Here is a 23,911-nt window from a genome sequence, read left to right as displayed (position 1 = left end):
TCCCTCTTCCCACGTCAACTTTCTGGGGGAAATTGTCAGGCAGAATGCAGCTCTAATAGTTACTTATGGTAAGAGAATCAACACAGCGTGGCTTTGTTTCTTCCCAGTGTGACCCTGCAAGTGCTCTGTCCTGATGTCGTCTCAACCAAACTTGGTGTTTAGCATTTATTTCTGGCTGCCTCGCTGAAAATTGCCTCCTTGAGTTGAAATAAAGAAATGTAATTAGCAGTTCCTTTTGAGAAAACCTGGGATTTCATGGACACTGAATAAATATGTCTATAAATACAGCACTGCATATAAGTCTCATCACATTTCAAAATCACTTAGCATGGGGAGAGCTTGTGAGGGAAATTATACTACATACCAGCTTCTCTTGGAGCTCTGATTTACCAGAGTACATTCTCCCAGCAGTCAGAAAAAGTAATTGGCATTTAAAGGTTGCAAAATCAGTGCCAAATATAAGTCGTGTCATTACCTTAAAGATTAGCCCAGCAAAACATGCACACTTCCCTCCCAAATGCCAGGAGTCTTCATGAGAATGTTTTTCTTAACACCTCCGCCTTGTTCAGTCATTACAAGGTTGGTACTCCCCCCTCCTGTAATGGAAGAATGTGCTACCCCTAATGCAAATGGATATGAATGGGGCAACACAACACAGAGTTTTTTTCAAATCACAGCTGACATGGTAACTGCACAGGCTTTTCAAGGCAACAGAGGTTTAGAGGTAGTTTGCCTTGCCTACCCTGGTAGTCCTTGGTAGTCTCCCATTGAAATGCTGATCAGGGCCAACCCTGCTTCACTTTTGAGATCTGATAAGACTGGACAATTCTGAGCCATCCAGGACAGGCATGAGTGTATTCGGGAAATCCAAATATTTCCTATTTCACATACAAGATCTAGATATATACTCGTGTTAACCTGTTCGCAAAAAACAGTGATCATGCCCGCTGAGAGGACAATTTTTTCTTATATGTGAATGGACTGCCAAAATCATAACTAAACAGGATGCCTGCCTGTTTTAAGACATGAGTGCTAGGAAACTTGAATCAAACAGCCAAGGACATTTTAAGCACCTGTGTCTCATTAGGATTCTCAAAGCACCACCTCACAATTCCACATTCTGTGAATTCAGAAATGACAAGATAGCGCACTTATAGTGCAATCCTATGTAAAATTAGACCCTTTTGATCTGGTTAACTTCTATGGACTCAGAAGAGTGTAAAGACCTACAATGTCTGTTCTACAATGTCTACAATTCTATCACTTCTGCGTCTCTGATTTTATATCAGAAAAAAGTTATAAATGAATCCCTACACAACATTAGGGGCACAGTCTTTTGAAGAAAATTCTTCCATGTTGTCATAAGAGGTGATAGGACTTTGATTGGACTTTGTGTAGCCCACAAGTTTGATCTGCCATGAAAATAGAACCCCAGGGTTGTTTCTTCTTTTTAACACATAAAGGTAAAGGTAAAGGTATCCCCTGTGCAAGCACCGAGTCATGTCTGACCCTTGGGGTGACGCCCTCTAGCATTTTCATGGCAGACTCAATACGGGGTGGTTTGCCAGTGCCTTCCCCAGTCATTACCGTTTACCCCCCAGCAAGCTGGGTACTCATTTTACCGACCTCGGAAGGATGGAAGGCTGAGTCATCCTTGAGCCAGCTGCTGGGATCGAACTCCCAGCCTCATAGGCAGAGCTTTCAGACTGCATGACTGCTGCCTTACCACTCTGCGCCACAAGAGGCTCGTACCAGACACTATTTCTAGCAAGCTATGACAGAGCCATTGCGTCCACAGTGTATACATGCACACATTACTTCTGCTCCATTATTCTCTACGATCAAACAGGCATGGCAAGTTTAGCCAAGAATAATTGTGATATAGAATCACAGAATCATAGAGTTGGAAGGGACCTCATGGGTCATCTAGTCCGTCTAATTTATTATTGTTTATTATTCAAGTTGTTTATTATGAGTTGGCATATTTATTTACTTACTTGATTTATACCTCACCTTGTTCTTCACTGAAGACTCAAAGCAGCTTACATCATTCTCTTCTCTTATCATTTATCCCAAAACAACCCTGTGAAATAGGTTAGGATGACTGAGTGTGTGTGACTGGGTCAAGATCACCAAGCAGTGGCAGAGTGGTGACTCGAACCTGGATCTCCCTGATCCAGTCTCTGACATACTAACCACTATGCTACATCTGGCTGGCAGGTTCTATCATTCCATCTTCAACTCCTTGAAAATACTGCTGTTTGTCTCCAGGTTTGGCTTTTCATTTTGGGGAGTTGAAGTCGTCAAATAGAAGTGGCTGCTCTGGAATAAAACAGGTTTTCTTTTTTCCTTTTCCATGTTAGGTTCTTGTAAATGTTTAAATCTTGTTTTTTCTTTCCTGTGCAGCTGGGTTATTTCCCCATCTTTAACTGCTCCACTGTTTTTCTCCAGGGGAAGAAGCTGGTTGAATCCAACCCTTGCCTGGACTCCAACTGGTTGACACCCTTCAATTGGAACTGTAAAGGCCACATCCAGAAATGATGTGGGGAGTCATCCAGTTTCAGAAAAGTATTAGAAGTATAAAAGGTCATTCCTTGTAATTATTAAAATAGGTTGCCCAATCCAGTCATACATATACCATGACACATAGATTTTATTAATTTCATAAATGCTGCATTTTAATTATCTCATATTACAAAGTATTGCAGCCCACCCACCAAAAACTACCACTGTATTATGTATATGGTGTGGTCCTTTCTGAGTACAAGTAAGGTTACAGGCAATAGTTACTAATTTCTCTAATAGGATTATTACTACAAAGCTTCTCATATGATCCACTGCAACTAACAAGATTTATAATGAACTGTAATACTGCAATAGGAAGAAGGAGGTAACAGTGTCCTCAAGTTAATAATGCAGGGATGCCACGGTAGAAACAACTCTGCATTCCTGATATACTTGATATATATAAAGAACTTGGTTGATCACAGGTCAGGGGGACATAACATTGGTTCACCAATAGACACAGTAATAGTATAAGCAGGTTGATAGAAGGTGCTATGAAGGCTTGTGTAAAATGCTAAACGCAAGATTTCGACAGCCTCCAGGATGCCTGGGAAGATGACATGGGCAACGGGTACAGAGGTGCGATTAGAGATGTCCATCCACAATTCCAGATTGGTATAATTGAGACCCTTACAGAAGATGTTGTCTTGCTTGTAGAAATAAACAGGGGCCGGATTCCTAGCATCAGGGAAGCGTGTGGTGGAAGAGATCCCATCAATAAAATGCACTGCTGTTTTGATGTCCTCCTTGGCAAAAGCAAAGAAGTCATTTCGCCTCTCTCTGCGGAGAATGATTTTGTCCTTGTTTTGGGAGTAAGGAAGCGTGCAGATGTCTGCTTGGGAAGTAGTAGTCTCAAAGAAGAACCACACACATGGATCCAAGCTCTTCCGTCCACAGTAATCCCATGTGTCTTCTTTATCTTCTGTAAGGCACTGGTACTTGCTGTACCCATATTTGGCACATCGATAGTTAGGGTGACAGGGCAAACCTGTGGAGGTAATATCATGGAACGGGGAACAGTGTTGAAGACCATGGACTGTGTTACACTGGAAATAACCTGCAGTTGCATCTAGTCTGCAGTCATCGATACATATGTTGTTTTCCTGGGAATATTCAAGGTACTCCCGCTGGGCTATCAATCCACAGTAGTGCCAAGAACCATTTTCAAAGTAGCAGCTGCGATAGGAAGCCCCCCAGTGTGCACAGGGTGTGGCACAAGCTTTGCCTGATGCTCCCAAGCCTTCTTCTAAGGAACAGTAGTCCCATTGTTTTCCACTGCCCCCACTTTGCAGACACCAGGTATAGGCATGGCCATGATACCCACAAGTATTTTGACAAATTCCACCATAACTTGTGTAATGAATAACAAAACTGGAGGTGGGGACTGGGATGACCGAAAAGAATAAAAGCACTGCCCCAAGAACACTCAGCATCTTCTTTTGACCCTGAAATGCAAAATATTCTGTTAACTATGATCCCCCAAAATATATATCATCCCTGTCATATATTTCCATGCTTAAAACCTATCTCCTTGCTACATGCTCATACAATCCGTTGTAATGTGCTTTTTTTCCCTCTCTCTCTCTCTCTCTCTCTCTCTCTCTCTCTCTCTCTCTCTCTCACACACACACACACACACACACAGTTCTGTAACTTCCCTTTGAGCCTTCAATAACAAAGACAATTTCAACCAATCAAAGAATACACTGGGAAGTAAAGAAACAGGTAAGTAGCAAATAAATATGCCATTATGCATCTCCAAATTCACAATCCCCTGTAGAGCATTCTCATTATCAACCTGAAAAATACTGAGAGCTGAAATGATAGCAAGAATTTCTTTAAAGCTCTTAGTCATTCAAATTTAGTTTGGGCTTTCAAACTGCTCAATTGCCTCTTAGAAAGCAAGACTTCAACCAAAACACCAAGGTTTCGCTACATCTACAGACACAATACTTTCATCCAGCTTTGATCCTTTACACCAGGGGTAGTCAACCTGTGGTCCTCCAGCATTTGCTGACAGGGTCTCATGGGAATTGTAGTCCATGAACATCTGGAGGACCACAGGTTGACTACCCCTGCTTTGCACAACTAGAACAGTCTGTGCCAGTGAAAAACAGTGCATGCCTGGGTAGCTGAATGCCAACATGAAAGCAACCTGTGCTGCACCTTGGCTGGGTTATTTGACAAGTTGCAGCAATGCACATTTTTTTATTTCTGTGCAGTCTCAAATTGGGCCTCCTTTTATTTAAAGTTTATTTTAACTTGCACCTCTTTGTGGGTCTTTGCACACAACACAAGCACAAAGTCTACAAAATGCCCTGTCCACAGCAGTTGATGTGGCACTAGTTTATCTTCATACAATTCCTTTTGTTTCTGGGATTTTGTTGATTTTTTTTTACTTGCCCTTATTTTTGGTTATTCGGAGCTAGCCTCTTTAATAAGATTGTGGTGGGTTAAAATGCCATTTTCTTCAGCTTTTAACTGATCTGAACACCTTTCTGTTACATTTATGTGTGTATGTATGTGATTCATTTTATTATATCCTGTTATTTAATTGTAATGATATAACTATTTCATTTTTTTAACATTGGGTGTTTACTTTAATGAATGATAAGAGCCGCTATGGGGATTTTAAACAAAGACAACAGGTAATAAGTATTTCAAAGAAACAAAATTGAATAAAGCAGAGTCTATGACTAGCACATTAAGCACTTGATTGCAAGTAGAAAGACTTACAAGTAGGTACTGAGCTAGCCCAAATCTTGTCATATCTCAGAAGATAAGCAGGGATACCTTTGAATGGGAGGCCATCAAGGAAGTCACGGTTAGTGATACAGAGTCAGATAATGGCAAACCTCGGTTTGTCTCTCACCGACCAATTATGCAAAGGGTGGGAAGTCCGGGCTGGCAGCCGTAGGGCAGCGGGGCAAATCCCCAATTGTACAGGATGCCAAGGCCATCCTGGCCCCCTCCCAACCCTGGCCCAACTCAAGCCCTTGGATGGCCCACAGTAAGGGAATGCAGATTCTTTCGTGTTCCCTGTGGTGCCGCGGTTGCTATCGGAGCCTAGGCCAGGCCAGCCTCGTGCATAATCCTCCCCCAACCTAGGGTGTCTCTGTGGAGGCACAGAGCCAAACAGGGCGTTGCCCCACCCCAATGAAGATGGGATTGCAGCATGCATCTATTATCTATTATTAACATCAATAAAATACATCATGAAGACAGATAAGCCAGAGCTACATCTACATCCTTCCAGCTTCCCCACACTTTCTCTTTCCGAGTAGAGGACTAGTGAGAGAATTGGGGGTCTGGAGGACAAGTGCTGCACTTCACACGTCTCCACTGTTGCAACACATATGCCTCCTAGTAAGTAAACAGTTTAATATTCTTTAAAAATACCGCACACACCATTTTCTGGCACAGAAGGAGAGCGCACAGTCTGAGAAGCCCCTTGATGCTATCTATGCTTCTGTAAGGTAATAAAGTAGCAACTGCCATCTGGCAAGCCCCGCTTTAAAATCACATCTGTTCCCAGGAACAGGGAAATGTATGCCCACCAGACCATTTTCATCAAGCAGACCCATTTTTGAGGATAATCAATCAAGTTCAGAATGGCTGCATTCCATGTTCAACCTCTTATTAACCACAGTCAGAATCACAAACCTTCCCCCTGTCATTAGGATCCAAAAAGGTATTTTCTTTATGCCCCTGTGAATCTCAAAAGTTTATCATGTGCAAAACCCATTAAATATTTGGACATTTTCAGTGATCTAGCAGTGTGAATCCAGAACAAAGCTATCCTAGAAAATTACCAAGCTGCCTCCCAGAATCCTGACCATGTAGCCTCCTCGTTCCAAATGAACTAAATATTCCTGTCCTTCACTGTGCTTTCCACCAGAGCAAGAGTTTGGGATTCAAATGAGCATGAAGACATTCTGGACATCTTGCCTTTATTTATCCTTAATTTGCCTGAATTAGGGTTGCAAGAAAGTCTTTTCCATTACTTACTTCTGTCTCTTTCAAGCGCTCTTCTTGCTGTCTCTCTCCTGAACCCCCAGAAGCAATGATGAGTGAGTAATATTTTTTTGCTGTTTATACACTGTGGAATTTCCAGACTTTGACCTCATTTTTAAAGGCAACAAAAGCAGAAAAGAAGGAAACGAAACTGCACAATTTTCACAATGCTAAACTATTTGCAGATTCTCCAACAGCTATCGAATCTCAACATCTACTGAGTTATTCCCATACATCCTAGTATAATAGTAGACAAGTAGCACACAAATAACAAAACAACTTACTTGTTGTGATGCAAAACACTTTATCTCATATTGGATTACTGTCCTAATTACAGGAGTCCAGTGACATTTTAAAGACTATCAAACTTGATTTCAACATATGTATATTAGCATTTCCTATTATGATGTACTTCCCTGTATTCTATGCTGGTGAACTTCTTATTTAATGTTTGACTAAAATGTTTTGTATTTCTCAACATTTGAGAGGAGATGTTTGGGGTAGTTGAGAACTGCCATGCCATGCTATGTTATTTTCCATACTTGATGGCTGACGTGATAGAATTTGGTATCGTACAGCATCTGATAGCTATTTGATAAGACCTAGTATTTGATAAATAGTATACAATGGTATTTCTAAAGACTATTAAGAAGAGCCCTATTGGACCAGATCCGCGATCAATCTAGCCCAATGTGCTGTTACACAAACTGCTCCCTGGTTGACTGCAGGGAGGAGCATCCTATAAATTAAAGCATATCAATATCAACAACAACAACAACAAAAACAACAACATGGTCAAAGGTTGTAAACCTCTGAATGCCAGGGCCAAGAGTCAACATCAGAGGAAGGCCTGGGCCTCTACACCATTTTGTTGGACCTCCAGAAGAACTGGTTGGTCACTATGACCGTTTACGCACTGGGAACCTCACTGACCCAGCTCCTGTGCAGGAGCACAAATTGGAGGTGGATGAGGTGCACGGGGCCAAATGTTCTCCTGTGTGGGTGCAGGAAGAGGTGGGGCAACCTGCCACAACTAAAACTCCAGCCTGCAGCCCAGCATGAAATCTCCAGTGCATAAACAGTCTACGTGAGACAAGATGCTGGACTAGATGGACCACAGGCCGATCCAGCAGGGTTCTTCATACGTTCTTATCCCTGGGGTCAGTGGGTGTTCCTGTATCTTGAAGTGTTCAGTGAGAAAAAAGCAAGGAAAAATGAAGATTTTTAAAAAGCGTTTCTTCAGAGTCATAGAATATATGCACATGTGCCATCAGGTTGCAACAACTGATGGTGAACTCAGTAATGAGTTTTCAAAACAAATGAGAAGCAGAGGTGGTTTGTCAGTGCCTGTCTCTGTAGAAGCTTCCAAGTACCAGCCCTGCCTAGTTCTAAGATCTGACAAGATTGGGCTATACTATTCCAGCTGCCTTCCTTCACATAATATACATACTGATAAATCTATCTTGGGCCTTAGTCGGGGATATCAAATATAACTCTGCAAATTCATAGTCTAGATTTGGTAATTATGAATTCCAGCAACATCACTAGTCGGTGAATGAGTAAGGTCCAGCACTAGTGTATCTCAAGGAGGGGCAGCTGCCAGGGCCTAGATCTTCCAAAAAGGACCACTGCCATTGCCCCCACTCATGCAACCTTCCCCCACCCTCTGCTTCACTCAGAAGCCCTCCTACCACCCATGCTGCTGGCTGCACTTGCTAGTTTGGACCACCAGGGGAAGGACATGAGCCTAGTGCATGTGGCTGAGACCATAAGCAAGTTTGCAGAGGGAGGATGCACAGGTGGGCAGTATACAGGTGGGAAAGGGGATGTAACTGGGAGGTATTTATGTAGAGGTTGTTTTATTGTCTATGTGTTTTATCAGGGTTTTAATGTATTGTAACCCGCCACGAGCCCTCAGGGAGCGGCGGGAATGAATGAATGAATGAATGAATGAATGAATGAATGAATGAATGAATGAATGAATGAATGAATGAATGAATGAATGAATGAATGAAGTGGTAGCACAGCAGGGGCCCTGAGCACTTTTTGTCCAGCCCCCCTAACCTGGCACCAGCCCTAGTGAGGATGCAGACAACTCTGTTAGAGAATGCAGGACTCTGAAAAGGTAGCATAAAAATGTCATGAATAAAAATAATAAATAATAAAGCTATATAGACCCACACAGATCTCCAGTTGTCAGGAGTCTCCATGTAAGGGAATCCTTCTGGAACAAGATCAAGCCTATGCAGTGCACACACATCCTTGCAGATTTTGTGTGCCAAATTTCAGGGACTATCCATGACAGTATGCCATACTTCCCACTGGGAACCTTATTACTTAATGGGTAGGATGAAAAGTAAATCTGGAGAAGGCAAGTACTCATTTTATTTCCTACTTTAACACATAGTATAGACAATTATGGTCCTTCAACAGTCCTGCACAGCTGCCTATATGATCAAGAGCTCAGTGAAGGCTGAAACACCCTTCTATTATATGGTTCACCAGTCAAAATGTTTCAGGGCTTACAGATAAATTAGAGAAACTACATGTTCAGACACATGATAAGTCCTTCCTGGGACTGCACCACTTCTGAAAATAGCAGGGGATCACCGCTGTGAATGTTCCTTCATGGTGGGGGGAACCCTTCTAAGACACAGGCAGCTGGCATATGAGAAAGCTATAGTATAAGATCAGAATTGTGACCACCGCCGCTATATGTTATGTTATATGTAACTTTTAATTGGGGTTTTTATGGGGATTTTATTGTGTTTTAACTATTTATGTTGTAAACCGCCCTGAGACCTATTGGGAGAAGGGCGGTCTAGAAATTAAATAATAATAATAATAATAATAGTAAGATAAAGCCTATCCTTCCAGAAACACAGACTTTCTGATGTGGCAGAGAATGGATTCATGCAATTGTCCATGTGTATTCTGATTAAGTGCTCTAGGCCTAGGTGGGCTGTACCACATCCCTTTTTCTTAAACACAGATTAGTAGCCTATTGAGACATATGGATATGTCCTCAGTTTAACCAGTTGCACTGTGTTCCCTTTCATACATGGCACTTAATGTACTTGTAAGCACTTCAATCACTATTAGCATACATGTGTGAAAGACAGAAATGCAGTACCTGTCTTGGATTTTTAAATGATTGTTATAGCCATATGGGAAGATAGATTATTTACAGAAACATTTTCATCTTCCTGTATTTTTTCCTGTCATCTGTGAACAGCTGTATCCTCTTAGAAGCGCATTCTAATGCTTTGTTTTGTGACACAATGTTCCACTCCTCTAAGCAGTTCACAGCGCCCCAGGTTCTTCCCAGAATTCTAGTGGGACTAAGCCAAGCCACACACATGACTGGTAAGATCTATGAGTCAACACACTGTTCTAGCCGTAGCAAAGGATCAAGTAAGGTACATTCCCACCATAAAATCAGAGTCCAGTAGCACCTTTAAGACCAACAAAGATTTATTTAAGCCGTGAGCTTTTGAGTGCATGTTAGACTAGCTCACACACAAATGTCAGGGTCCTAGCAGGGAGCTACAAGGGAACCAGCTGTTCACTTCAGTGGCAAGGCATAAAAGTAGAGTGGATCTACTCAAGTATGATGAGGAAGTAGACACCCAAAGCTATGTCTACCTGTGCTTTGAGCTGCACAGAGAGAGCAGAAACAAGTCTCTCAGCATGGTATCTCTCTAAGCCCTGCCTCCATGGTCATAGGTCTAATGGTCAGATACCTCAAATAATAGAACGGTTTATGTTGTTATCAATGAGCAAGTGAAAAAGATCAACTGCACTTCCAGAAACAGGCTCTTGCCCACATGAACCAGCAACAACTTGTTTCAATAGGCCACCACAATCAATGCCTGACTCTCCTCCACAAATGCCATACTCTCCTCCACACTACCTTTGCATATTGTTTCAAGCAACAGTTCTTCTTGCTAAGTATTTATAACCATTACTTAGAAAAGTCCTACTCCAATTTCTCAGATTTTCATGTAGGGAGAGATATCCCCCCCCCCAAAGAATAAACTTCTGAACTCTGGCCAGTTTTACCACAAATTGCTTAACTTTTCTCATTATCCAAAATCATCCCTTGTCATTCATCTTTTTAATCATACGGAAACATTCCAACACAGCTTTAACCTCTGAGCATTTAATTATTTACCCAAGTTCTAACTTGTTCTACAGTCCTTGGGCCTGTACATTTCAGGGTTTCTGGGTAACAGTCCACTATTGGGGCATGACTTTTTGACATTTCAATTCTACCTTAGCCAGCACTGCTATACCAGCTGAACTTGACTAAATTTCCTCCCACAACATTTTCTCCCACAACAATTCTACCAGTGAAGGAAATAGTCTTATGGAGAGCCAATACAGAAAGAGATTTCTTTGCTGAATTGCCACCAGCTATAATGGCGACATTACAGGTGGGTCTAGTCACAAGGTTGTATTGTGGATGAAGGAGAATGTTCTTCCATGCTTGTTAGTAGGGATAGGATGACATTCACATATACAGGATTCCTCAGTGATCATTAAAGTGCCTTAAAATGTGCATGACTTTGGCCTAAGTTTATGCAAGAAGCATCTGGTGAATGTTGCCTACCTGGTGCTTTAGAGAGCTAATTAAAATGAATCCAACGCGCAGGACTGCTTGAATCTAGAAGCGTAAGAAAAATTACTGGTTGGAAAAGCTGAACAAATTCATATGGTTAGGATTTCTGACAGTTACTGTGACGTAGCTTTGTGAGAGGGGAAATGACCGTATTGGGATGCTGGGTTCATCATCTCTTTCAGTCTTCAAATCAACTTTCTAAAAGAGAGCCAAACCCAAGTTAATAATTACTCCAAGTTAGCAGTGATGCAATTACATATATTTACGGCTCTTTCTTTCTGACTCGGTTGGGGTTTGTCATGGATTGACACAATTAATTAGGCACAGGAATGTGTAGGTTCCGACACAAATCAAAGCACGGCTTTTCTACAGGGTCCCTAAGGAAATCTCAAGCTGGGCAAGGACAGAACTGTGCAAGCTCTTCCGTTAACGCTAATAAGCACTGGCCTAGCTCAGCATAATGACAATACCTCTATTCTTCTGCCCAGACCCTCAAATCAATCTTTAACCCTCAACTGTAATCTGAGGCAGACCTAGCTGAGAGTAAGTTCCAGTGAATGAAGTACGACTTACTTCTAAGTGATGTTTCTTTCAAATCTTCTCGAGTGTGCCATGTGTGTAGCCTTAGGGGGGCAGTTTTTTAAAAGCGCATATGGACTTATGAAGATGCCAACAGGCCATTGGTCAACCTATCTTAGTACTGTCTATTCAGATAGGCAGTTTTAAAACCCTGCCACCTGAGGGCTTGTTGTTGTTTTTAACTGGAAATGGAGCCTAGGATCTTCTGGGAGCAGTTCTAAGTAAGATATTTCAGAAATAAGCTCCATATTATTCTACAGGGATTACTTCCAAGAAAATGTCCTTAGGACTGCAGCCTCTGTATACAGAAGGCTGTACTCAACCACCACATGTTGACCCTTCCCCTAGATGGCTGCAATTCATTATTTAAGACTCATCATTTTTAAAAGGAGAGAAATGACATGAATTAATTCTGCATGGATATCCATGTTATAATAGGAGACCCGAGAATGTTTTTCCTAGGTAAAATTTAATCTGTGTCCCTGGAGAAATATAAAATGATTTATATTGTCTTCATCTTCTTAGCTTCCCTCTAACGTAGGCTCTGGTGTAGGAGATATAAATCTTAGAGCAGGGGTAGTCAACCTGTGGTCCTCCAGATGTTCATGGACTACAATTCCCATGAGCCCCTGCCAACAAATGCTGGCAGGGGCTCATGGGAATTGTAGTCCATGAACATCTGGAGGACCACAGGTTGACTACCCCTGTCTTAGAGGATGTGGAATGGCATTGATTAGGGCTTTTTTGGACCCTTCTAGTTGTTCCCTGGTTGATTCTCCAAAACTGCATGCTATTGGAGCAGGTCTATTCAGAAGTATTTTCTGAGTTATTCAATAGGGCATTCTCCAAGGAAAGTGTCCCTAGGATTCCACAATTATACCACTCGAAGCCCATAAAACAGTATAATTCTTTGGATAGCCCAGACTAGTCGAATCTTGTTATATCTCAGAAGCTAAACATGATCACTCCTGGTTAGTCCTTGGATGGACAGACCACTGAGGAATACCAGGATCACTATGTTGAGGTGTGCAATGACAAACCTGAACATCTTTCACCTTGAAAATCCTAGCCATGTCAGCTGTGACAACACCAAACAAAGCACTCTCCTTTTAGGAGTATTCTGTATGATTAGCAGGTGATAATATTTCATGATCATCAGCAATCAACAACTAACTACAGATTCCACAATGACAAAACACATGGCATGCATACAGGAAATTTAAAACACCTAGATGGCCTGCACTGATAACCTGCAGAATCGATGGTTCTATGCAATACCAAACAGAAGATGAGCAATAGACGATACTGCAGGAAATGACATCACAAGCTTGGGATACCTTTTTCTCACCCTTCTATATAAACAGTTGATGTTAGGTCCATTCCTAAACAATTGTTGTGAAAATCAAATTGATTTGCATTTCTAGGGAACTCCAGAAAAGCAAATTGGCACAGAGTTTTAGTGAGTTCACTGGCCTGTGGCCATTGCACCAGGAACATTTCCCAGCTGAAGAAACAGAACTGAAACAAGCTTGGGGAGGGAGGCAATAGCAATAATTCTGAAATCCTTCCATGCACCCTGTTTGCCTGAAAACGGGAGCGCTGAAGAGAATGTCAACGACAGGAGCCTGAACCTTATTTGTCACAAGATTAACTAGAGAGCCCACAAGGACACGGATTCGACCAATCATGCCCATTAGACTCCTTGTGAAAGGTTCTATTCACTTACCAGCTGGCAGGGTGGAACACAATCTAAAGATGGGAACAAGTGCAATGTTCAGAGCCAGACCGGCCTTTAGGCCATTTGAAACCAAAGCGGCAATTCATTATGTATGGAATGTGGCCAGGCGCTCCCGGTATTATAATCAAATGAGACCACACAGGGCACAAAAGACAGCACTTCACACACTGGGTACCGAGAAAGATAAAGAGAGGAATTGCAGATGGAAGGAAGTGAGAAGGGGGAGGGAAATTCCTGATAGCCACTGTTAGACTTCTGTGAAACCTAAGGTTCACAATTTAGTTCTATAAAAATATTTGCTTCTATGCAATGATTTTGTCTTTCAGTCGTGCAATTGTGATGCCCAACAAGAATTTAGTTCAAATTATTGAGAAATTAGATGCTGGCCAAATGCTTGTGAAATGCATTACAAAACCACACAATGCCTCTGCAATGAGAGAGACAATATGGTGGACTATGCCGCTGATTCAGAAGGTAATAAATCATTATTGCCTCAGTCTACCATACATAAAATGGGAATTAGACTGACCTTATGAGCCTCTTGTGGCGCAGAGTGGTAAGGCAGCCGTCTGAAAGCTTTGCCCATGAGGCTGGGAGTTCAATCCCAGCAGCCGGCTCAAGGTTGACGCAGCCTTCCATCCTTCCGAGGTCGGTAAAATGAGTACCCAGCTTGCTGGGGGGTAAATGGTAATGACTGGGGAAGGCACTGGCAAAACACCCTGTATTGAGTCTGCCATGAAAACGCTGGAGGGCATCACCCCAAGGGTCAGACATGACTCGGTGCTTGCACAGGGGATACCTTTACCTTTACCTTTACCTTTTAGACTGACCTACCTCACAGGGTTATAAGCCCTGAAAATGTCCAGAGACTATTTCAACTAACACAGAAAGTCCGATGTCCGGCGCGCAAGCAAAGAGGCCGGGGCCCAGCGCGTGGCGCTATTTAACAGCGCCGCTGAAGCCCCGCCTCCCGCATGCCGTGCGCGCCGCCGCCGGGCGCACCCGGCACACGCTGCGGCCAGCCGTTCGGGCCGCGTCTTCCCCGCCGCCCTCCACGCCGCCAAAAGGCAGCCGAGGTGAGTCTCCGCTGCCCAATAATACAGTGGGGCGTGGCTGACCTGACTATGACCCCGAGCTCTGCATTACAAGTTGGTGCTTGGATGCTAGATTATATAGCAACAGAAATATAAGATTCTCAGATACAGATGAGAAGACACATGATCCCCTTCCTGAAAAGCTTACCATATGGCACTCGAAACCATTCAGGGACATGCAAACATCTAGCCCAGCTTTTTTCAACCTTTTGACCATGGAGGAGCCCCTGAAATATTTCCAAGGTTTTGGGGAGCTGTGAGAATGTCACCCCCCCCCCCAGATCAATGGAAGAGGCTGGTTCTCTGCTTTCACAGCAATGTCAGGAAGATGTCCAAGTTTGTTATGTCCAAGTTTGTTAAGGCAGGATGTAGGGGAAAGGCCATGGAGCCCCTGGAGAGCTCTCACAGAGCCCCAGGACTCCAGGGAGCCCCAGTTGGGGATCCCTAATCTAGCCCCAGATGAGATCACACAAGGAAGCCCAGACACAGTACTCTTGGACAAATCTACAGTGAGCTGCTCTCACGTAAGCTATAGGTGCCCATGTCCATGGAACAGAAGGCAGCAAATGATAAGAGATTAATTCTAACACCCTTACAGGATCCCCCTTGTTAATTTCTGTAAAGAAGATAGAACAGGGTAATGTGCACCGAATAGACACAAGTGCTGTGGCTTGCAGCCTTTTCAAATGCAAAGACCCTTTCTTCATGCCAACAAGTGTCATGGACCTTAGTATCCATTGATTGAGATAATACAAAATGAGCCTGTCCAATGTTGGCTCGCAGAAGCTTTTAGCTTTTAGCAACCCCAGGCAAGAGTGTCACCATCAACCATGGCTGAGGAAAACATTGCTGCTGGAGCTGTAATGGACATTAACACCACCCTTCAAGAAGTGTCTAAGACTGCACTTATCCCATGGAATTCGTGAAGCTGCCAAAGCTTCAGGCAAATTCCAAGACCACTTTTGTGTTCTTGCATCCAACTGTAACGAACCCATGTTATGTCAAGCATTTCATGCTGAACACCAAATCAACCTGATAAAGGCTGGTGACAAGAAGAAACTGGGTGAGTGGGTAGGTCTCTGCAAGATTGACAGAAAAGGAAAACCTCTCAACTCTGTGGGCTGCAGTTGTGTGGTTGTAAAAGGCTATGTCACAGAATCTCAGGCCAAAAATGTCACCGAAGAGTTCTTTAAATGCAAGAAATGAACAAATAAAATAGTTTGAGCTGGGGGGAGAGAGAGAAAATACAAAATGACAAAAAGCTCTTTTAAATGATTTTTGTATTCATCTACATACATTTGAAAACAGTGATACTACACGGATGTGCAAGACATGTATTCACTCTACAAAGGTATGTTTTCTTCCTTATTATACCAAACCATTTAATGATATGGCTGTTGTAGTTCTGCAGCTTGCAGGGACTGGAAGTCTGATTGAAGGGTAGACAGCATAAGAAAGCTTCCCGTATTTGTATAGTTTAGCTGCCCAGAATGACCCTTTGCTAACACAGTGAGCAGCTAGTCCAGTCTCAGGGGAATTGCTTATTTGTTTTGTCTTTAATCCTATTTTTCTGTAGTAAGTTGGCTCCCAAAAGAACTCACCAGTGTCAGTATACAATACAAAAAAATGATAAAAGTGCAATTCAATGGATGTGAGCAGAATAATTTTTTTCAATGCAATTAAAAATATTCCTTGTGGAGAGAATTCTCAATCCTTCTGGTTACAGATGTGATGAGAGGATGCCTGGGTTACCCTGGCCATGGGTTAGCAATAACACTTAGGTTGGAAAAAAGAGACCTCCTCTCCAGAATACTCTGTCAGATCTCTGGGCACAGGTGTTGGACTGCAGGCCTTTTAAACAGCTCACAATGTAGTGATTACTAAACATAGGTGGCAAAATAAATGAGAAATCCAGTGACTCCTTAACAAGCAGCAAAATGTATTCCAGCATAAAGTTTGAGTCAGAGCCCACTTCAGATTCATAAACCGGGGGGAGGAGGGGCGGCTGATTCCCCTTCCCTCACACTTACAGGGTTACCATGGAGTGGTCAAGAGGAAGACGCTGCATCAGGATGAGGTGTGTGGTGGCTGCATGATGCAGGTCTGGGCCCTTCCAGGCTGGCAGAGTTGTGGAAGGGACCAGGAAGGGTCCCCTTGAGGGGACCACAAGGAAGCTGCCAGCCAAACAACAGTTCCCTAAAGGGACACAGGCCACACTTCCCTTCAAGGTGCAGGCTGTGGCCAGGGAGGGGGAAGGTGATGGGAGCCAACATACTGACCCAAGCCTTTCCCAAGTAGCTGCCCTTTTTGATGTGAGGCTTCCAGAACTGCAAACAGTATTCCAGGTGCAGCCTGACCAAAGCAGCATACAATGGGACTGTGACATTTTGTGATTTGGATGTTATGCCTCTGTTGATACATCGTAGGATTTCATTATGCCCTTTTTCTGCTGTATCACACGAACTGCTCATATTTAGCTTACAGTCTACACATACCCAAAGAAGTTGCTTGCAGGTACACTGTTACCCAGAAGTGTGATCCCCACCCAGTATGCATGTTTTTCACTTTTGTCACTCAGACATAGAACTCTGCTCTTATCCTTGTTGTTGCATCTGATTCCTGGATAGCCCAGGTAAGCCAGATCTCATCAGATCTCAGAAGCTAAGCTTCTGCTAGTATTTGAAGGATTTCAGTGGTAGTTCCTCTGGGGACTAGAGGTCATGATGCAGAGGCAAAAAATGGCAAATCACCTCCAAACATCCCTTGCCTGGCTACCAGACAACTGGAACTCCCGGCTGCACTATACACGCTATACGATAAGAATAATGCATCTTATTCACATCCACGCACTCTTCCAGTGCATTCAGATCTCATCAAATGTTATCACTTCCAGGGTGCTTGCTACTCCTCCCCATTAGGTCTCAGCAGCAAATGTAATGAGTCATCCTTTCGTCTCCTCATTGACTTCAATGTTTCTGGAAAGACTGCGTGACAACAAAGCAAAGGAGGAAGTCAACAGAAGAGGGGAACGGGCAGAGGATGTCAAGATGTGGGTGTTCTGAAAAATCCCGCTGTGGTTTAAGCCCCATGGGAGAGCAAACTGCCCATGTAGAAGTAACTTGAGTATTATTCCCATCATGTAGGCAGGAGGGGTGATGTTGCACCTCCACCTCCCTTCTGAGCACAGGAACTCAGGATTCATTTGCATAACAAAACCCATTCAGCCACCAATCAGCAGCAGTGGCCCCTGTGCAAAGGAAGGCCTCCCCACTAGGCAGACACTGGAGGGGGAAGGAAGGAGCAGCCTGACCTTGTCTTCATCTGCTGCCCTGTCTTCCACCCCTTCCCCTCCCTCCCCCCTTGTGTAGACCTTCCATCATCTAGTGATTCATATGGAACACAGGACTGCAGCTGTGATCTGTTAACTGCAGCCAGGCCAAAATCTTTCATATCACAGTACAAAATGCCCAGCCTTTTCAACTGCAACAACCCACTCTTGTTGAAAAATCTTAAGCCTGCAAGTTCTGCACAAGATGTGGGTTCTTCCCATCTGCATTCAATTATAATGTTGACTTTTGGCATTTGCCAATCTGAGCGGCTAATGCTAAACAATGTGTTTATAATAGTTGCCGAAGAAGAAAAGAAGTGCTAATGAGAATTTACTCCATTGTCATCTCTGTTTTTCATGCATCCAGTTATTTGTCACCAGCATACATCTTTTGATGGAGGACAAATGTGCCAGCTGCTATCTGAATGGGGACTTTCCAGCTACATTTAAATAGACTGTTTGTCTTCATTAGTGTTTTGTACAAATTCATTCAGAGGATATTCTCACACTGCTGTCAGGCAGGCCCTATCGGAGGGCTTCATTTCAGGCTGTTTAGACAAGGAAGTATGGCTCCCTTGTGGCCTCTGAATCATACTCCCTGTGATTTTAGCCCTCTTCTCTATTTCAACGACTAACTGAAGATATATTAAATTAAAACTTTTTTTTCCTGGCAAATGGCTTGCCAGAACAGGGACTTTTAGACCCTGTTGGAGGGCGGTGTGTGCTACAGATTGCACATACACCGGGTGGGCTGACTCAGGGTTTAGACCAGGGGTAGTCAAACTGCGGCCCTCCAGATGTCCATGGACTACAATTCCCAGGAGCCCCCTGCCAGCATTCGCTGGCAGGGGCTCCTGGGAATTGTAGTCCATGGACATCTGGAGGGCCGCAGTTTGACTACCCCTGGTTTAGACAATGAGTGAAATAGATGCTATTGGCTCAGGAGATAGATGCGAGTAGGGCTTGATGGCTCTGAAGAAAGGAAACCGTCATAGTACAATGGAAAGGTTCCAGGGGTCTCCAAGGACTAGCTAGGTGGGTGGAGGGAAATTCCTTCCTGGCAGAGTAGCTTAGGTTGAGCAACAAGTGTGAAGACAAAGAGGTTGGCCAAGAGCCCTCAGGTGCAATGGACTCTGCTGCCACTGGGTTAGCAATACAACGGAGTGGGGGAAGAATGAATGCAGAGCACGCAGGTTGCAGCTGTCAGGTCAAACCGATGGCTTTGGTCAAGCTGAAAATGGGAGTCTGGACACACTTGAACCCTGGCTGACTAGAGAACCTGAAGTCTGGCTTTGGTCTAAAGTGGTACAGGAAGCCACGAGTCATAGGGTACTGTGTGCCAGTCCAGTGAAGAGGGATTCCATCATACATAACAAAATGGCTCCCTGTCAAGGGGAAACCTGGGAAGAAAGGAATCCTGGTGCAGGCTGTGCACAGTCCTTGCACTGGATCCAGGTGTGGTAGCTGTAGCCTGGGGATGCCAGCCTTCAGGTGGGACCTGGGGATCCCCTGAAATTGCCACTAATTACCAAACTATCAGTTTCCCTGGAGAAGATGGCTGCTTTGGAGCATAGACTCTGTGCCATAGGACACAATTATCTCTTGCTTTAATATCTGAATCCCTTTGCTTACAACAGCCTTCCTCCAGCCATTTTCTGACGGCGGGGCTCTGAATAGAAATTCTGAGGGGGGGAATGGGAGGAGCCAATGGGAGGAATGCAGCAGATTCAGTTCTTCCTTCCCATTCCTTTTCTATTGTGTGTGAATTCAACAAGGCCACCACAGACCATACAGCAGATCAGAAAGCCACTCTGTCCTCCTGACTCCTTCCCGGGTTAGTTAGTCCCCTGGGTTTACTAATAACTCTGGTTGGGAATGATTGGGCTGGTCCCTAGGAAAATGAAGAGTCTGCCATTGTTTTAACATTATTTAGCATACACCATAAATTACTGGTCCTCACTGGCAAAAGCTTCTTCACCTGAACTCAGTTACACAGAAATGTGCAAATTCTGAACAGACAACAGAGCATGAATGCAATATATTTATTCATTTATTACACTGTTTGATTACCTCTCCTTTTAAAACTCCTGAACAATTATCTAGATTTAGGGCACAGACCTATTCTTCTGGAACAATCCTATTGATTTCAAATGGCTCCTTCAGAGTAAACAGTTTGAGAATATGCATAGAATCACATACAGCATTCCAAAGAGGTGAATGTTTGCAATACTGGATATAGCTTCTCATTAGCATTTTCTTTCAGTTCACTTTCCCTCATTTATTTAATCCCTTTATCTCTTTTATTTGCAGTGTGCCACATATATTCTCATCTTTCAAAAGTGCAATTATAATTTCCTGTCAGAGAAAAAAAAAAGATTAGTGGTTTGTACACCCGCTGAACCAGATGCCTTCAGAAAAACAGCAGCTGTAATTTTTGATTCAAACTGGTTTTCACATTTAAATGTAGTTCGCAATATCAGCAAAATATGGCTATTGAAGAGGTATTTGGATGCTTTTCTTTTCTCACATGTTTCTGTCTGCATGTCCCATTCCTTGTGCTGAGAGGAGGAGGAAGCTGTGCTGGATCAACCAAGGAGAGAAGTTTTCACCTCACTTGAGAAGATTTTCTAGAAGCGCTCACTCAGATTTCATTAATGTGGTTAAGGCTGCCACTGAAAACGATGTTGCCCATTAAATATTAAAGCTGGTCTGCTCAATTTACGGCCCACCAAGCAACAGCTCTTGCAGAAAAAGGTTTGTGGTACCTCATAGGCTAATAAATGGGTCAGTAAAGCATACGTTTTTCATGGGTCTCAATCTGCCTCAACAGATTCATGATATAACAAAATTTTTATAAGCGATGGGAAAACATGTGAATAGAGGGTTCAAAAGCCCCTATGACATTTCTCAACCATAAAGTACATAGATGACCAGGTGTAATGAGTGATTATTTATTTATTTTATTTTTTAATAATTTGGCTCTTATATCGCCCCTCCCCACAAGTGGGCTTGGGACAGTTTAGATAATAAGCAATATTATATATACTATCTTTCAAGCCCACAGCAGTCTAAAATGCAGCGGGCACTAACGGCATAAGGGGGGGGGCAGGAGGCATGCTGGCCGCACCCTGATTGGGCCAAATTTGAGCTCAGACACCGGCTGTGGGCCGGACATGCTGTGGCCAGTTTCTGAAATATTAAGAGGAACCCATGGATAAGGATTATCTAGCTAAGCAAAACAACTTAACACATATAGACCCATTATGCATGGGCCAGGAGGCCCGATGTGGCAGCGACAGGGCTTCGGGAAAAATCCTCGATTATGCCCGACGTCGCCGCGATCTGAGGCCTGGCCCAACCCAGGCCGTCAGAAGATCCATGTTAAAGGAACGCAGATTCTTCCGCGGCCCAGGGAGCGCAGCGGGCACAGGAAACAACTGGGTCGGGCTAGCCCTATGCATAATCAAAGGAGCCAGGCTTCACGCCTGGCTCTTCCCTTGGCCTATGGCATACCTGCAGGGACACCTCTTGCTCCTGCCAGCCCCACGGCTCCATGGAGCTGACAGGGGCATCCCCCCACCCCCGCCATGGTGGGAGAGCAGCATGCTGCTCCCCACCATCCTGCATCAGGCCCCCCCAGACCCTGATCCCCCCTCCCCAGCTGCTACAGCTTACCCGTTCTCCAGGCGCTTCCAGCTCTGTGTTGTGTGCATGGGGCCGCTGCGCCGCGGCAGCCAGCGTACGCCTGTGATGCCCTGCCCCGTGCGTACTCGGGGGACAGCGGGGCTTTTTACCCCGGCACACTCGAACAGTGGCAGCCCGGCATAGCTGCTGCCGTGCATAATTGGTCATAATGTCTGAAAAAGTTGCCAAAAAACTGAGCTCGTGGCTAACATTATTAACCCTACCGATGAATTCTAAATCAGCACTTTCCCACTAAAGTCTCCCCTTGAAGCCTTTGTTGTTGACTGTTTTACAGACTTACATTCAAATAGGTTGACACATAATCCATGTGGATCACCCATTTTGCACAAATGATTCTCAATCTGGCCCTGAACACAGCACTACATCACTCTGTGAGGAACTGTAATGTCAGCACTGCACCCAACTGGGTGTCATAAGTTATCCTTATGATCTTGGTGACTTTCTGATAAAGTTTTCTGCTGTCATAACAACTGATCAGGCAGCAGGGTCTTATGCACACTTGTACTGCGGTTGACATTTATGACCCATACCCTCAAGCCTACTGTCAAGCCAGCCTTGAAGCATTGCACCGACAGTGCATATTCTGTATTCCATGTAGACTGCAGCCTTAAGGTACCAGGCAAAGGCCAATAAATTATTTTGCAAAGGCCACCAAGCATCTGTCAGTTGGCAAGAGTAGAAGGACAATCATCTCTTTTGTCATTTAGAGGAATGATTTCTTTTCCTTCAAGGGATACAGAGCATAAAGACAAATTGCTAATTGGCCTCATTAATTCTATAATGAGAAAATCATAAGAAGAGAAGAGAAGAAATGGCCCCGTGTGTTTCCTAGTTTTATCTTTTTCTTTTCACAAAGGATGGCATCATGTGTCATAGACTGCTATTCTGTTTTGATTAGCAAGTAATCATCAGGACTTATTTCTTCAATATCTTCATAAAGAAAAAATGCATATTACCATTTTTCCCCTCCCAGTTAATGAATGGAAAATACATTTCAAGAGGTCTAGCAAGAACAGCAGAATGGGGGGGGGGGATTTGTTCCTTATTCAAAGAATAATTACCGGAGACCTGGGGTACATTTCTAGCCTCTGACAATTTAACAGATTTTAGTAAGTTACTGTGTGAATTAGACTTTGAGAACTTGATGGCTGCCAAAAATTATCTTCAGCTAATCTGGAAGAAAGTTGTTTTATATAAGGTATTTTAATAACCAGTAACTAACCTTTTGACAAACAAACATCTGTATGTTGTTCAGCAACAATAATCAGAGATATTTTCTCTACAGTTAATTCAAAGCTATAGGAGGGAAGGGGAGTCATTGTACAGTACAGAAAAATGTGGTAGAGGTATGAAAAACAAGAATACATGTATTTAAAAAAATGAATCACCAAACCTACCATACAAGTAGGTTTAGTCACAATGAATTCACAATGAATAGCTATGCACAATGAATCATATCAAATTTCTCTATAAAAATAACTTTGAAAGAAAAAATAGTTTTAGAATGTTCATAGGGGTAACCCAGAACAGGAACAATCACGACATTCAGTGAGTTTCCTCAGATCCAGTCCTGTTCAATACATTGAAATCTACCAACCACTTGCTCTTCCACAGATGTACCATCCAACAACTCACAATGGGAAATTGCTACATTTACGTGAATGAAGAGTTTGTGCTATGATAGCAAGTCAAATGAATGAACCACCTTCCTGAAGCCTGATGTACTGTTGAAATAGTCACCTCAGGGTATACCTTTCCAGTTATGTACTTTTCACACTTGAATACGTAACCTGGTACCTTTCTGCTGAGATGCAACCTGCCTCTTTTTTTACAAAGCTAACATTTCTAAATTGATTTCCTTATAAGCCACTTTGGGCTTGTTCTATGGAGAAGCTGCAAACAAATGACTTCAATAAATGAATAAATCAATAATACAATCCATACTAGCAAACTCTGCAATTTGTTTCCATAGAAAATTCCAAACTCAGGCACTGTGGAATAGACGAGCAACCCACACATTAAAGGAACAAAGGGGAATACAGGGAATTATTTAACAAAGAGAAACAGACTCGTGAGCTTCTCTTTCTATGATTTCTCAAGGAATTTGGCCAAAAAGGAGAGACGTTTCAAGGTCTCGGAGTGATTTTCACGCTGTTAGGGATATTTCCTTGGCATCTCCTATTTTACACAAAATCTGTCATTTAGTTTTAAAGGTTTGGCCAACGTGCCTTCTGAAGCAGAAGCCTCCATCTGCCCTTTCCCTTGGC

The 23,911-nt window shown here is 43.3% G+C and overlaps 1 protein-coding gene and 1 pseudogene across 1 annotated transcript; one reads left to right on the top strand and one right to left on the bottom strand.

The window, feature by feature from the left end:
* Positions 1–2,633: 2,633 nt before the first annotated feature.
* Positions 2,634–6,713, bottom strand: LOC143820613 (uncharacterized). The gene is made up of 2 exons (XM_077303641.1): positions 6,574–6,713; positions 2,634–4,010 (listed from the first exon to the last, which is right to left on the bottom strand). The coding sequence occupies exon 2, from the start codon at positions 3,996–3,998 to the stop codon at positions 2,985–2,987; it is 1,014 nt and encodes a 337-aa protein (XP_077159756.1). The 5' UTR covers positions 3,999–4,010; positions 6,574–6,713; the 3' UTR covers positions 2,634–2,984.
* An 8,728-nt stretch (positions 6,714–15,441) lies between these two features.
* LOC143820695 (small ribosomal subunit protein eS12 pseudogene) lies at positions 15,442–15,817 on the top strand (annotated as a pseudogene).
* Positions 15,818–23,911: the final 8,094 nt, after the last annotated feature.

This window comes from Paroedura picta, chromosome 11, assembly GCF_049243985.1.
Source record: "Paroedura picta isolate Pp20150507F chromosome 11, Ppicta_v3.0, whole genome shotgun sequence".
NCBI classification, from domain to species: Eukaryota; Metazoa; Chordata; class Lepidosauria; order Squamata; family Gekkonidae; genus Paroedura; species Paroedura picta.
This window is presented reverse-complemented; position numbering and strand designations above follow the sequence as displayed.

Bases quoted from the DNA above. Each gene is read 5' to 3' on its own strand.
- LOC143820613 (XM_077303641.1), bottom strand. From the start codon at position 3,998: ATGCTGAGTGTTCTTGGGGCAGTGCTTTTATTCTTTTCGGTCATCCCA.